The 17,047-nt window shown below is 37.9% G+C and overlaps 1 protein-coding gene and 1 pseudogene across 6 annotated transcripts in view; both read right to left on the bottom strand.

Moving 5' to 3' along the window:
• Nucleotides 1-17,047, bottom strand: part of Unc13b (unc-13 homolog B) — a 214,574-nt gene that overhangs the window by 91,494 nt on the left and 106,033 nt on the right. For all 6 annotated transcript variants that reach the window (XM_033758979.1, XM_033758975.1, XM_033758976.1 and 3 more), the window contains exon 11: nt 5,206-5,440. In XM_033758979.1, the coding sequence (XP_033614870.1) occupies nt 5,206-5,440 (235 nt within the window). The remainder of the gene's footprint in view (nt 1-5,205; nt 5,441-17,047) is intronic.
• On the bottom strand, nt 6,316-7,153 carry LOC104858943 (annotated as a pseudogene).

Below are 17,047 nucleotides of genomic sequence, written 5' to 3'. Positions count from 1 at the left end.
ATAGTGAAATAAATATTTTCCCTGTGGTGATTACAGCAGCAGAAGCTACATGTCTAACTTAAATGAACAAATACAGAAGACAGTTGATCTTTCTTTCATTTAGGTTAGAGATTGTCTGTTTCCTCTATTTCAACACAGACAGAACCTACAGAATAGAAGTTTATCAACTCAGTATGTTTTTATAGATATAACATCCAACAACATTTACTAAGTTAATAGAAAAACAAGATCAAAGTGTACATTTACTCACTAAAAATCTTCCAGGATAAGACTGATATTTTCTTAATTTGTCTTTTTTATGGCTTATATCTAGATGTCCCCTCTCAAAGCCTCATGTAATCCTAGGTAGGGCTCTGGGGAGGTGGCTGGATCATGGGTTTTATATTGTATTAGAGGTATGATAACTCCATTAGTCCACTGATTGATTTAGCGTGGTTCTGGCTATAAATAATGGGAAGGCCTGCTCTGGGTGTGGGTGGCACCAACCAATAGGTTGGTAACCTGGATGGAATAAAAATAGAAAAGGAGGCTCACTGCTTGCTGTTTCCTGCCTGCCATGTCATGGACTATTTCTCCTCTGCCATGCCACCATGCCTTGGAGCCATCTGAATATGGACTGAAACCTCTACAAACTGTGAGCTAAAATAAATCTTTCCTTCTTTAACTTGTGGGTATCAGGTATTGTATCTCAGGGACAAGAAAGTAAGATATTCTCAACACTAGAAATACTTTGGCTAAATAATATCTAACAAAGTCCAATTCTATTGTAAACATCCTATTATTCTGGATTCAATATGATTTTTATTTTTCTTTCTTTCTTTTCTTTTTGGAGACAGGTTCTCACTATGTAGTTCAGAGTGGTCTTGAACTCACTATGTAGCCCAGCCTGGCCTTGAACTCCAGTAATCCTCCTGCTTCAGCCTCCTAAGTGCTGGGTTTACAAGTGTGCACCACCATACCTGGCTGCTTGAGTGAAGACATCCAGTTTATATATATATATATAATTCAGTTGTAATACTCTCCAAATTCAGTTGTAATACTCTCCAAAAACACAAACTAAACTTACTTAATTCCAACCTAGAAGGATGCCTCATAGTTCCAAATTAAATCAACAGATAGCCATAGCTATAGTGCTTGTAACTATTTTTATACCTCATGTATGTTCCCTCAAGGAATTTAAACTTCCTAAATCTCTACGTAAAGGAATTTAAAACTTTTCCACAAATTTAGTGTTTCCTTGTTTTTGTTTGTTTGTTTTTATGATAGTGAGAACTGAACCTAGGACCTTGGCACTGTGTTACATCCCTGACCCTTTTTAACTTTGAGACAGTGTCTCACTAAGTCACTAAATTGCCCAGGCTAGACTCAAACCTACAACACTTCTAGAGTACTGGGATTATAGGCATGCACCACCTGCACCCCACAGTGTTTACATAGTCAATGCTAGTGATAATAATCTCATCAAAACTTTTAAAAGGAAAATCATTTCAAAATATTAAGTTTAAAATGTCTATAATACCAGGTTCAGGTGGCACATTCCTATGGCTTTAGCTCCTTGGTAGGCTGAGGCAAGAAGATTGCAAGTTCAAGGCCAGGATGGGTAACTTAGTGAAGAACTGTCTCAAAATAAAAAATACAAGGACTGGGAGTATAACTCAATGTTAGCATACCCCTAGGTTTGATCTCCAGTACTGCAGAAAAAAAAAATCTATTATAAAAGGTTTACTTAGAAATCTTTTTGGTTGTTCTCCTGCCGGCACTTGATAAAATACTTACTTTTAAGTCTTGTTTTATATATTGATAGAGTAAAGTTTATTTATATGGAATAACTAGAGAAAAAAATTAGGAAAAACACTTGCAATTTAAAGAGTATCACTGATACTCTTATAAGTGTTAGTTATGATAGCAGTAACCCAGGAATATCCAAAATCATAAGGTAGTGATTCCAAATGGAAAAATATGTAGTTATTTAGATTGATGTGCCTTTAGTACTACTGGCCTGCATTTTTTTTTCTTTTGGTTTTTTAAGACAGGGTCTCACTTTGTAGTGCAGGGTGGCCTAGAAATCACTATGTAGCCCAGGCTGGCCTCAAACTCACAGTGATTCCATCCTGCCTCTGCCTCCTGAGTGCTGGGATTACACGTGTGTGCCACCACACCCAGCTCCTAGCCTGCACCTTTAATGCTTGTAAATGCATAATGGAAAGAAAGCCAGAAGGAAAAAAAATTGTTGGCATTATATTTTTCTTAAAGTAAACAATATAACCTTAAAAAGATGACATAAAAGTAGAAGGAAGACTATTCAAAGGCTCTAAAGATGTGGGGGAAGAGGGCATAAGAGGGGGTAATGAAAGGATGGACATGGGCAAATATATTGGAATACCTCCCAAAAATGTGAAAATAAGGGAAAGGTTGGGGCAAAGCAGTAATAGGGATAGAAATTATCAAAGGTGTGTGCATGTATGAATCTGCCAAAATAAAACCCATTAATCTGCATAACCAATTAAAAGTGCTCAGAGAAAATTTGAAAAATTAAGAAAACAGTGTAGGGTTAGAACAATACAAATAAAAATCAAACGAGTAGCCAGGCGTGGTGGTGCACGCCTGTAATCCCAGCATTCAGCAGGCTGAGGCAGGAGGATCGCTGTGAGTTCAAGACCAGCCTGGGCTACATAGCGAGTTCCAGGGCAGTCTCAACTACATAGTGAGACCTTGTCTCAAAAAAAACAAAAAAAACAAAAAATCAAATGAGTAAATCGTGTAAATGTCCACGTGCTTGGTGGCATAGGCCTCTGGTTGCAGTTACTCATGGGGCTGAGGAAGAGGACTGCATGAGCCCAGGAGTGTTCCAAACCAGCCTGGGCAATGTAACAAGACCCTGTCTGTTAAAAAAAAAAAAAGTACAAGCATTCAATTAATAAACCATCAAGGAGTATGCATAAACTTCAGAAGGATTCTTAATGTGTTTCATTTTAGACTCCAAATAAGAACAGTGCAAACTTTATGCTCTGGATGATAGATGAGAAAATTTTACTGAAAGTATTTTCAGATGAGATCAGGCGCATTCAGGGTGGTATGGACATAGACATTGAAAGTATTTTCAAAGATGATAGTAAACTTGGATAGAATGTTGTCTAGCAGGTAAGACAGCCTTTTCAGGCTCAGGATAAAAATTCACCACTGTAGTAGTTTGAGGTGGGGAAAAAAATGAGATCATCCTATGGCTTGGTGAATTTCATAAATTAATAGTCTGAGTTACTGGGCATGGTGGCACATGCCTATAATCCCAGCAGGATTACTAAAAGTTTAAGGCCAGCCTGGCTACATAGTGAGTTCAAGACCAGCCTGAACTACATAGTTCAAAAAAGAAAAACAAACAAGAGCCAGGGATTTAGCTTAGTAGTGCTGCCGCCTACTTTGCAAGTGCAAGGTCCGGAGTTTGATCCCTGGTACAAAAACACAAACAAAACAAAATTGCAATGATTTTTTTAAAAAACCAATCTCCAAGAAACAAATGACTTAACCAAAGACTGAGAGATGCTAAAAAAATCACTGGATAAAAGGTTATTGGGAAAAATAGGATATGGATATATCAGGTATCCATTAGATATTATTAATTACAAATGAGAAACAGTAATATAGTATATACCAAATTTCTCAACCAAGAGATCAAACTAAACATCCAGTAATAAGATTAAAAAAAAATGTTTCCTGAATGGACTGTGAAGGAGACATCACCCTATGTAGTTTCTGCCAAAATATTTGAACTGATTTTATGGATTCAATCAGAAAAAAAAATTAAAACTCAAGACACCTGGCCTCAAAAAATATGCCTCAAAAGACCAGAAAAAAGAAGAAGAAAATATGAAAAAGGGAATTTTGCTAAAGACTAAGAAAACAGGAAAATCAAATACAATGCCTTGTGATTCTTGACAGAATCCTTGATCAAAAATGAGAGGAAATGAATATGAAAAAGGTCTTTTTCTTAGGAGTTACATCCTGAAGTACTTTCTAGAAAAATAACATGGTATCTGCAACTTACTGTCAAATTGCTCAGGAAAAAAATAGGTGCATATATGAATATATGTTACAGAGAATGAGATGAAGTAAATGCAGCAAAATGTCAACACAAATGAAATTTAGGAAACAAGAATATGGCTATACACAAGAACAAAAAAAAAGAATATGGTTATTCATTGTGTTACTTCTCCAAATTTTTAATTTATTTGTTGATTTTGTTTTTTTGAGACAATGTCTCACTGTGTAGTTTAGGCTGGCCTTGAACTCACTACGTAGTCAATGCTGACCTTGAATTTATGGCGATATTCCTGCCTCAGCCTCCCAAGTGCGGGGATTACAGATATGCACCACCACGTCTGGCTATTTCTCTAAATTTTCTTTAAGTTTGAAATACTTTTTTAAAACATTGGAAAATGAAAGAGTGAAAATTTAAATGCTTTCTTTTACACTCACAAATATGTAACAATACTCTATGGAAAGATATATAAGAAATAGTAATGGGAGGGGAACTAGGAGATAGGAAAGGAATGGAGTAGAGGGAGAAAACAAGTATGGGTGGTAGAATTTTTACAGTAAGCTGTACTGTAGTTTAAAATGTTTAACTACATAAGTATTTAATACCTTAAATTAAATTAAATTAAAACCAAGTTCCAGCGAATGTGCTAAATCTGTGATAATGAGTTCTTATTGATTTTCTTATGAAGCTCCCAAGAAAATATTTAAACAGGCAGAAGTAACCAAACATGTAATATATGATTTTCTTTTGTTAAATTTTAGCTAAAACTGTATCAAACACCACTTAACTGGGGGGTCGGGGGGGGCAGGCAGTTTACTTTCAGCCATCTACCCCAAGTGAAAATGCCCTCACCAGTTGAAAATCACTGATCATAAAGTATTCCTGGTGGAGATGTGTGTGAATAAATGGAAGAGGAAAAAAAAAATCTAGCCAGAGATTTAGCTCAATGGTTCCACTGGATGCCTTGCAAGCACAAGTTCCAGAGTTTGATCCCTGGTACAAAAAAAAAAAAAAAAAAGACAAAATCTATACAAAACAATTGCAGTTGTGCCCACCTTACTATTACTCTTCCACTACCACCTCATTGGAAAGCAACCAAATCCTTTTTGTCACTAGTATCATGGGACCTAGATACTAAGAAAAGAAAATACTTTGTTCTCAATACCCACCTGAGCGCCCGCCGCTCTGGATAATCAAGGTCATAACTCTGCATAGAGTCATTGCAAGAGTCCCGGGAACTGCCCTGAAGTAGCAGCTGCTGTGGCAATCGCACTGGCACAGGAAACTGGTGTACAGAAGCATTGGGCTGGAAAGTCGTATGATAAGGAGGTGGGACGCTATTGCTGGTCTCACTGCGATAGTCACTGTCTCGGTCATCGACCGCACTATCAGGGTCTTCAAAAGCTGTAGAGTAAGCACAGTCCGAGTGCCCCGGGTTTATTAAGTTCTTTAAAATTTTTTCTGCTTCTAACTTAGGTAGTCACAAGCCTGGACCTTGAGAATAAAAGCAAGCAGAGTTGCACATGAGCCCAGTGACGTCAAAGCTATGAGCAGAAATGTCTTTATTAATAACCCACAGTCTCTCTCCTCATCAAATGAAATCAGACACTTGGTTTCATTTTAGTGCTGATTCTTAGAAGAGCTCCAAATTGCATTTTCCAAACTCAGAATTCTCTAGAATTTTGCCTCTCTAGCTATCATAAGTCTAATTTTTAAAATATCACAAATAAATTCTGGTTCTCTACTGTCATCAAAGGGAGAGAACAGAGAGGAGAAACAAAACAGCTTCTCTATATTAGAAAAAAAAAATTTTTACATAAAGTTGGTCTGGCGTTTTTGGATTTTAAAATATATGCACTAAACCAAACAAGCAGTTCCCAAATTAGAAGCTGGTCCTAGAAATAAAGAGTGTTACAGCTAAGGCCCAGAAGTCAAGGAATGCAGTTAAGAACAGCAGCAGCCTCTCTATGTTGCTGCAATGTCAGGTTTTTCTAACAATCCTGTCAAGCAACTCTATTCTAGGTTCAGAATTCCCATCCAGAGCATGGGCTGAAATTACCTACTTCTAAGATCCTGCTGACAATGCCATGTTTACCTAATAGTAATCACTAAAATGTTTAAAAATTATTTCTGCTTTTTATTATTATTTTTAAAAAGTTTTTAAAAGGTTATTCTGTTTTATCACCCTCACAATACAGTCCCCTGAAACAACCTACAAAGCAGAGCTTGCTGTGCCCCTTCGCAGAATGGATGCTGGTAGACATGAGACACCTTCAGGCTCACATATAAATATTACTCTGAACCTCGTTTGCGGTCCTCAGCATCTTCAGAGTCTCTGTGCTCTGGGGAATGTTCTTGACCAGCCCTTTCAGGCTTCTGGAAGAAAGCATGGGCTTGAAGGCTTCCTCCGTCAGGAGGTCTGGCTTCATCACATTGGTGTAGCACAGGTACAGGATCGGGGATCTGCCACACCTGACAGTAGGTCAGCACTGTGGCAGGAAGGACCTGCACTATATTCGGCTGTTCCAGCAGGGAGTAACATACAGGGTCTTTGAAGGTCTGTGTTTTCAGGAATGGAGAAGGCAGACTGCCAGTGGACAGAGCTTTTATAGTCGACACGTGAGCAAGGTTACCTGCATGTTCTTTGGGCAAGAGCCAAAAAATGGCTTTTCTAGCCATTGATACTGTTGATCTTCAGCAACCTAACAACTGCACTGGCTGAGGAAAAGCGAAGGGTTTGATATGAGATGGCAAAACACACAGTAAGCCTCTCTGGGGGACGTGTGCACAGCATCCGTTGTTCTACACCTCTCATTCCAGAGTTTAGCACATCCAACTTCCTCCCAGACCTCTGAATTCATAACAAAGGATGACAAAAATGCTACTGAATTATTTCCTATAACAATTATAATTTGGAGCAAGGATATTTTTCCAGCAGAGAAACTTCCAGAGATGTTTTTGTCTGTCTTCGAATAAGCCGCAACTCTCTTCTGGGCCAGCTGCTACCACACCTCCCGGTCCTCAGGCGTCTCCCTCCCCCTCCCTTCCTGCTCCTCCTCCTCCATGCCTGCCTGACAAGCCGGTTTTCACCACCACTCCGAATTACATGGCTGTCATGACATCTGTGGGACTGGCCCGGCCCAACCGTGGGCCATGGACTTATTTCTGCTTTTTAGATAACTCCTGACTGGCTATTTTCCTTGATGATAGTTAAAATGACAACTTTTGCAAATAAAAAATGTGCCTAGAAAGGAGCTCAAACTAATGGTGTATGTAGAATACTTTATACAGAAGCCATATCTGATACCATACTCATAGACTGATTAATGAAGTCCCACATGTCTTATTTTGCTAAGTTCCTATCTGGCTCACAATGAGGAAAAGAAAAACATTCATCATTCCCCAAAGGAAACACTTTTAGTGGAGGACAAATTCTTTGTATTAGTGATTTTAAAAGATAATTGAGTGCTGCCTTCAGCAGCACATATACTAAAAGATAATCAAGATAACAGTGTGGGCAGAAGAAGTCTTCTGAAGATCTACCAGTACTGGGGATCACATTCAGGACCTTACACTTGCAAGGCAGGAGTGGCACCACTGAGCTAAATCCCCAGCCCCTTCTGAAGATCTTAAGATTAGGTTTTTATAATTGCTCAAGCAGGAGATAAAGACATATACAGACAGAAGAAATAGAAGAGTTAATAAACTAGGAAAAAAAAACAGAAATAATAAAAACTGAGGACAAATGGACAGTGATAGGGAGATGACCTTCTGTTTTCTATGCCAAACAACCTAATAGGTAATTCCTCTAAAAGAGACAGGGAGCATAAAGGTGTGGGTTTTAAGGAAGAATGTTTGAGTACTGGGTTCCAGCTAACATCTGTTGGTATAGATGGGCAGTAGGATTTTATAAGCTTTTCCATTTGAGTTTACAGCAAGAAGGGGAGGCTAGTGGTATCAATAAGAAGGAGATTTTTATATTTGAATTTATTTGAGGGGGAGAGAGAGGGAGGGAGAGAGGGAGAGAGAGGGAGAGAAGGAGAGAGGAAAAGGGGGAGAGAGAGAGAGAGACAGAGAGAGAGAGAGAGAAGGAGAGAGGAAAAGGGAGAAAGAAAGAAAGAGAGATGAGAGAGAGAGAGAGAGAGAGAGAGAGAGAGAGAGAGAGAGAGAATTAAAATCCCAGGAAGGGAAAAAATCAGCAAAAAAGAGGCTAATCTTCAAATTGTGAGACATAATTATTAGTAACATTTGCCAGTTAAAAGCAAGCAGTACTAAGCCAGGCATGGGGGCACCTGTAAGCCCAGCACTTGGGAGGCTGAGGCAGGAGGATCGCTGTGAGTTTGAGACCAGCCTGGGCTATATAGTGAGTTCCAGGTCAGTCTCAACTACATAGTGGGACTCTGTCTCAAAAAACCAAAAACAAACAAGCAACCCCCTCCAAACCCCAAAAACAAAGCAGTACTCTGGCCAGGATAAGAGTAGTAAAGATTAAAAACAAAAGCAAACAAGGGTGGAAAGCATTCTGATGACACATTAGGAAAAAGAAACTCTGAAGACAATGGTTTTAGCCCTTGATGCATTTGTTGTTCTAAAAATGAGAAAGAAGGAATCAAGAGATAAAACCAATATGTTCTTCAGACTTAATCTTTCTGAATCCACAGAAGAACTGAGGCTGAAGAAGTCAGAGTTGGACTATTCATGCATACAGATGAGTGGGCAAAGGCAACAAAAGAGAAAAAACCAAAAGTCTCCATCAATTTCATCAGGAAGAGTACTGGCACATAAAGCCACAGAACCACAACTGAGTCTCCAAAGAGGCAACAGTGATAGATAATCACATTGCCTTTGAAGTAAGAGAACTTAGCCAGTTAGAAGCCCATGACCCAACATAAGAAACTACTTGGATAGAACTTACGTTCTCACTGTAACTGATCTAGTATTCCTAAATAATATTTTGCTGTTTTTAGTTTGTTAGGCCAAGGGAAAGAATATATTGTAACTTTCCTAAAGCCTATAACATTTTATACTGAAGAAATGAAGGGTAAATACCAAGAAATAAGGTGTGCCTGGAAATAAGAGGTTGGGAGAAGAGAAAATATGAAAAGCAGGAATATCAGATGGAAGGAGATACAAAGTGAGATGAGACAAAGGACAGAAACACATATACACAAAAAAAGGTAGGGAAAGACAAAGATGAAGACCAGTTTTCTCTCTGTCACCCTCAATTTCCATAGAAAGTAAAATTCCGGGTACAACCAAGACTAGTTAGAAACTAAAATGAAAAATTAAGAAAAATTTAAAAAAAAGAAAAATGTTAACATTTCAGCTTTAATAAAGAGCTGTGCTTTAGTGCATCAGTCACTATCTCTTCTGAGTCTACAACAAATCCCACAGTACCATGTCCGCTAGATAGCAAAACATCTAGCTTTGCAGAAAAAGGGAAGCCAATTAGTGCTAGTTTGGTTGCTAAGCATAAGGAGGGACTTATGGGCTAGTTTAAGGGCAAAAGTTGAAAAGCCCCTAGTATGCTATTTGAAATTACATTTACTCCCTCAAATATTGAGTATCTACACACACAAGGCTAAGCACAGAAGATTCAAAATTTAAGTCAATCTAAGAGAATAAAATATAAATACAAACATTGAATTGTTATACAAAGAAGTTACTACATGAGAACAGCATAAACAAAGTGATATATGAGCTAAAATTAAAGTAAGTTCACTTCCCTATGAATGAATATCTAGAATCTGGGTTTAAGCAATGACATGATTAAAGGCACAAAGATGGAAAAGGCTATATTTTCTTGAGACACAGTTTGTTAGTTTACTTAGTGTCTGAATAAAGGAATGTGGGAGGGAATAACAGAAAGCAAGCCTGGAAAAATAGATTAAAGAAAGTAATCTAACCTAGGGCAAGGATGGACCTCCAAACACAGAAAAAGCACTCAAATCAAATGAACAATGAATCTCTCTCCTGTGTAGTATTCTTGAGTTCAGTTACAATCTTTAAATTGTGAGAAAAGTTAGAATTTTATCAGCCAGAGAAAAAATGAAAGAGAACTGACAATGCCCCCCGCCACAAGAAACTCTTAACTTATCTAAGCTCTCTTAGGTTACTTTGGAACAGTTTTCTAATAGTAGAAATACTAGGGATTCAAACCACAGGAACTACATACTTTGGGAGAAATGCCAGTGACAGGACAAAATTTGACCCTTCTTAGCACCTGCTGCATCTCAAATGGGTAATGCAGTCAGTATTATTAGCCTACAGTTGTGTGTTTTGACAGAAAGACTTGACTACTCACTAAGCTCTCTGACAAAGATGGTGTCGATCTAGATGGGCTGCTTCAAGGAAAGTCAAACTATGTTTTCAGCTTCTCATTTCCTTTACAAAACCAGGTTTTGGCTGAAATGACATTTTCAGTTTTTAAGACTAATATACCTGCGACAGTAGTCTATCCTGAAAACCTCCCCCAGACTAGTATTATTCATCTAAATCAAAATGCACACCAATGACTCTTCCTTTAGTTAAGCCTTTTTCTGGTCAAGAACCAATGGAAAGGGTTTCCTACACTAGGGACTGGTGATACTGCTTGCTTCTGGGGAGTAAGATCAAGTGATCTTGTTAGGATTGGGAGTGGGATTTGGTTTGATCTCTCTCTCTCTCTCTCTGTCTCTCTGCCTCTGTCTCTACCTTTCTCTGTCTCTCACACACACATGCACACACACTTTAAGAAATCACCCTGGAAAGATTTATCATTCCACTACTGGTAACTGTCTCCTGAGAATTAAGCAGGAAAGAAGAGAATTGAATTATATATGCCTATATGCATGAATATCCAGGTTCATAGTTTAGAGGAATCACATTCAAAAGATCAAGAAAATGACAGAGAGGTAGCCTGGGCCCCGATCCACCATGGGAAGGAGAGCCACACCTGCTCCCAACCCAGACGCCATTGCTCAAGCACCGGGAAGGTAGCTGCACGGGCGCCCTGAACCCCTATAACCACCCCCCCCCACACTCTCAGACCTCCTGACTGTGCCAGTCTTTGGACCCACTCTGCAGAGGCAGAGGTGGTCATCAAGGGTATTTCTAAGTTCCCAACTTTGAACATCTTTAAAGAAAGGGCGTGGGAAACCTGTAATAGAACCTTGTGGAGTTCAACCATTCAGAAGGTTGGGGAACTCAATCTGGGCCTTGCAGACCGAGGTCAGTCAGTGTCATGGGGTTAAGCCATCAGCTAACTGAGATCAGGGGTCTTGCATCCTCCCTCTGTCTGAGCCATTAAATGGTAAATACACTATATTGAAATTTTGTTCACTGCAGACATGTTCTGGACTGCTTCTTGATTTCAATTTAATTCAAATGATTTAAGGGTGATAGACTAGTGACTACCACCCGTGGTCAGTGTCAAAGCTGTGCTTGATCTTAATGTGTTGCTGATTGTATCAGTTGGGGCAAAGCATTGCCGTTGATTTGATGAGCTGTTTTCTCTGATGTTATGAAGATGAGAATGTCTGTGGGTCATTAGAGACATCCAGAAGCTAGGACACAACTATATCAAGAAGATTTGGGTGATAATCCAGAGATTAAATCAAGGACAGTCTGACAACAAAAATAAAAATGAGAAAACACTTAAGAAAGACACAAGGACAGACTTCCAGTTTACCAATGGCAAACAGTAGGGCAGATGAGGATGAAAAGGCCGATAGTGAACCACCAGGATACCCTGAACTCAAAGCACAGGAAGTAACAAAACAGATCAATCAGGCTCTAGAAAAATTCAAAACAGAAATAATTTCCCAGATAACTATAGAGATAGTGAGCAAAATGGAAGTCATGATTCGAGACTCTAGAGCAGAAACTGACAAAAAAATAGATGAGCTCAGGACCATGATAGAAGCCATGAAGGCCCAGCATAAGAAAGAAATGGAAAAAATAAATGCCCAACATAGGAAAGAAATGGAATCCACAAAACAGATTCAAACAGATATCCAGGAGATTAAACACTGATTGAAAGTGTACACAACAGAATAAAAGAATGCGAAGATAGGCTCTCAGATATAGAAGATAAGATTGCAGTCAGTGACCATGAAAAGAGAGGTCTCTTAAAAACAGTAAGAGATCATAAGAAATCAATCCAGCAACTCCTAGATGATGCAAAGAATAATAACATAAGACTGATAGGAATACATGAAGTAGCAGGAGAAAATACAAATGACTTTAAAAAGCTGTTCAAACAATTAATGACAGAAAACTTCCCAAACAGAGGGGAAGAATTTGACATTCAGATAACTGAGGCATATAGGACCCCAACTAGCTACAATCAAAAAAATCTACACCTAGACATATAATAATCAATATCCCAGAAACCCAACAGAAGAACAAAATACTACAAGCAGTAAGACAAAAGAAACAAATCACATACAAAGGAAAGCCCATCAGAATCACAGCAGACTTTTCAACACAAACCCTTGGGGCAAGGAGAGCCTGGAATGAGATATTTCAAGTACTAAAAGAGAACAACCTCCAACCTAGACTGATGTATCCAGCAAAACTCTCTTTCAAAATGGAGGGGGAAATAAGACACTTCCACGACAAAGAACACCTGAGAAACTACATGAATACCAAACCAGCACTACAAGCAATTCTAAACAAGATCCTAGAAAAAGACAATGAAGGCAACAACACCATGAGGCCCAACAGAGCAAATCAAATAGGCAAGGCAAGAAATTAAAAGGAGAAGGTGAAAAAGTAAAAAGAGTCAACAAAAGGCCAATAACATGTCAATAATAAGTCAGTACATATCAGTTATAACCAGCAATATCAATGGCCTCAACTCACCAATCAAGAGAAATAGACTGGCAAAATGGAATAAGAAACAAAATCCAATGATATGTTGTATACAAGAGACACACCTAGCGCAAAAAGAAGCCCATAGCCTGAAAGTGAAAAGATAGAAAACAATTCTCCATGTGACAGGAGCCCAGAAAAAAACAGGGGTAGCAATCTTATTTGCAGACAAAGTAAATTTCAAACCAAAACTGATTCTAGTATTATTGATGTAGGACGGTACTGTATCATACCTCTAGGAATGTGAAATATCTTGTACCTGCTTTATGATACATAGTAGGGACCGTGCTTTATCAGAGCTACATTTAATGATATTACTCTAGAATGTTCTCTTTCCAGATGATGATTAAGATGCTAATAAAACAAAAATGGTCCCAGGTACCACAACAGTGACAGAACTTTGCTGTTTTCTAGATACTATTCTTTTCTTTGTTTTTTTTGTTTGTTTGTTTTGTTTTGTTTTTAATGGAATGTGCTGAATGTCTATAATTTTGTTCAGATGACTGCAGAACCTGGAAAAGCTGTTGCTGCTATCAATGTATAACATACTATTATTAGTCTTTTTATATAAATATAAATATATATACATATATACATATATATATAAATTGAATTTTGAGAAACTTTAACGGTGCTGCCAACTTTGGAAAAAGTCATCCCAATTTACTGTGTTGAGTTGGCATTGTACAGAAATGGACAGCCATATTGGTCTAGAAATGTTAATTTTTTTTCCCATGTGTACAGGGGTAACACATGGTACTAAACATGTAAGGTCATATCTACGTGGGTTTGATTACAGAAACTAATAAAGTATTCTCTAAATAATGAAAAAAAGAATAAGATAAGACTATAAGAGCAAGAAGCAATTTAAATATGTTCAGGGACCATTTCCATCTCCAGAATTAAGGATTATTTTAATGTTACATCATTGCCTTTTCTCTTTTACTTTCCTTTTTAGTTTTATTTTAGGATTCCCTATTTTTAATGTTCATACAGAGATTTCTTTAAGTGAAATACTGAATAGTTTCTTTGGTGTGAAAAACTATAATAGTACTCAGGATCCTAATAAGATAATTAATAATGTGAAATAGGAAGTAAAGGACTAAAGGTGTAGGGCAAGTGGGAAGGGTGAGGGAAAGGTAATAAGGGAGAGGAAAAAAAATATGAGAAACTGAAAAAATGGAAACAAAGTATTTGTAAATGGGGAGGGGAGGAGGGGTTGAAGGGAGGGCAGGGACAAGGGGAAAAAATGAGAATCAAGACCTATTATGTAAACGTACAGAATCCCAATGATGAATGTAACTGTATTGTATACCTAGATTGTACCAATAAACTCAATAAAAAAAAAGAAAATGACACAGAATTTTAATTCTTACATACTTTGCTGCTCTCCCCAGCCCAAATAGGTCCAGTGACCCAAGAAAACCACAAAGCAGTGACAGACAATTTTAGCAGAAATTCAAAGATCATTTCCCCATCCACCAATTATTATGTGCCTTACCTTAGTTAAGCCTACCCTACTTGCATGCCATTAACCTTATACAAGAGAATATTTGCTTTCTATAAAACAAGACAAATCTCTAAAGTATTCTTACTTTTTGTTATTTACTAACTAGAAAATAACAAAACAAATAATAACAACAAAACCTATTGCTTCCATAACATTATTAAACCTTCTGCTGGATCTCTCTCAGAGCACCATAATTTAGGGGCCCTGGTGCCTTTCCTGAGTCAAAAGAAGCAAAATTCTACCTCCTGTCTCTAAGAAGCTCTTCCTTGTCTCTGTGTTACCAAACCTGAGTGTGCCACAGTACACCCATGAGAAGTCAGTCCTGACACCATAGAGTGATGCCCTATCTGCGAGTGATGATGTCCAACTTTGCTGCTCTCTACTGAAAGAATGTTAAAAGGCCAGCAAATGGCAATGTCTACTCTTAAAAACTAAGCCTCTAATATTCCACAATGTAATAAAATATTCTAGCCTATTGGATCCTCAGAGATAGCACTTTTTCTGAATTATCTACAAATCTTTAATAAAGCCCATTAAAACACAAAGCTTTGAAAACAGAAGAAAACTGAAAGCTTCTCTTTTTTCAAAGTAAAAAACTAAATGTTAATTATATTTAAATCCTGTCCTATAATCTGAATGAGCTGACTAATTGTGACAAGTCACTAAAAATAGGCTGTCAATCCTAAGAAAGAAGTAGTAATTTAGCTTCATGATTAGAACATGAGTTTTAAAGTCAAAACTCAGTTGGTCTGACTGCCACTTATTACCCACCTGATTTTGAAGCAGTCATGACAGATACCTCCTCATCAGTAATGTGAGAATTATAGTGAGTCTCACTGTGCTACTGTAAGGATGAGAAAATGTACATAAAATATTTAGCACACCCTCTGGAACAAGTTCAGCGATAGTGTTGGTTTTTTTGTCATGCTGCCAGGTTTTTGCCTGCCTTACTGTTTCCTAATGAAGAGGTGGCAAAAAGAAAACAACTTCCAGGTCAGTATACTCTGATACCCCTATGGTCCTTAAAGAGATCTTCAACATATGGCCCAGAAGGTTCTCAGAATTCTGAAGGCACAGCTCTCTCCCAAAAGTTTGCAGTAAAACTCAAAATTCTGAGAGCATTAGATGATGCCAGCCCAAACTGTTTGTACTTGGCTGAGCTAACCCCTATCCTAAGGGTATGAGGTCACTAATCGGTCACAGGCTATTTAATTTAGCTATATGGTAACGACCACTTTTCTTCCCAGGTACTTACCTTCCTCCTACCACCTATATCTCTTCTCATCTCTCAGAGAGGGTATGTTGGTTTAGTGGGCCATTTAAACTTTCAAAAAATTGATTTGATTTTCTAACCATGGGAGGGGGAATTAAAATTATATTAGGCTATAGTACAGTTACCATAGCATCTGCTAGAGAGTACTTTGTTACTTTTTAAAAAGAATATGGAAAAAAAATCACAATGAACCTTAGAATATGTCTTTCAACCTAGATCGCTCCAGACAAGTGACTCTGCTATTTTTTACCTTAATTCTGAAGCCAAAGAAGCAGGACACTACCTCATCCTTGAGCACAGCACTGCATAGCAGTTTCTTTCACATAAAGGGTGCTTAATACATATCTATTAGATTAGTAAATTGAATCAATAATCTGGTCTCTAAAATGTGAAAAAAATTATAATCTGTTATATTCTCTAAAAAGCCTGTTCCCTATTCTCAAAACTTCAGCCCATGCCAGGGATTTTAGCTTAGCGGTTCGGTGGCCTGCCGTGCAAACGCAAGGACCCAAGTTCAATCCCCGGTACCAAAAAAAAAAAAAAAAACTTCAGCCCAGTTTCATTCTAAAACAAATAATATCAGTTTAATTAAGCAACTTTGTTTCTCCACCCTAAAAATTCGTTAACTATAGAACAATTACTAAGGAAAGTTAGGAGCCAGATGTAGTGGTTCATGCTTACACTCCAACACTCTGTAATCCCAGCACTCTGGAGGCTGACAAAGGAGGATGAGTTCAAAGTCAGCCTGTGCTATATACACTATCTTGTCTCAAAAAATAAAACAAAACCACTTAAATTTTGCTAGGCATAAGAACTGAAAAAGAAAAAGACGAGATGGGGTGCATTCAGGGTGGTATGACAGTAGACTGAGAAAGAAATTACATGTGCAAAGGCACATTTGGTGAACTAAAATAATTCTGACATATCTGAATGAGGTTTCAGAATTATGAAAGAAACTGATCTTTAGTATGTGAGGAAATTATGTAATGTTAGGAATTCTGATTATCTAAAAGCAACGCAGAGCAGCTTTTAAAAGGGGAGAGACAGGATCACATTTGCCACTTCGTAAAAAGAAGAACGGTATAGTATGGCCAATAGTTGTTGCTAAGAGTACAGGTGCTGGTAAGGAGGAGGTTGGACACATTTGTTGAATTATCTGTGGCAGAAGGCATGGAGAGAAGTGGACAAATTCATGAGATATTCTGGAAGGAAAAATCAATAGTTTGATGAATATCTGAGGTTAGGTTTTTAGCTTGAGCTACCAGGTGGATGTAACATTCATTGAGAAGAAAAATACAAAAAAGGGGACAGGGTGAGGGAATTAATCAATTCAGGGCTTGGGTATCTTGACTCGAGGTTATCTAGGAGATCTCAA

This window comes from Fukomys damarensis, unplaced genomic scaffold (assembly GCF_012274545.1).
Source record: "Fukomys damarensis isolate Sample0158 unplaced genomic scaffold, DMR_v1.0_HiC HiC_scaffold_36, whole genome shotgun sequence".
Lineage (NCBI taxonomy): Eukaryota > Metazoa > Chordata > Mammalia > Rodentia > Bathyergidae > Fukomys > Fukomys damarensis.
The sequence above is the reverse complement of the archived record's forward strand: the minus strand, read 5'-3'. Positions and strand labels throughout refer to the sequence as shown.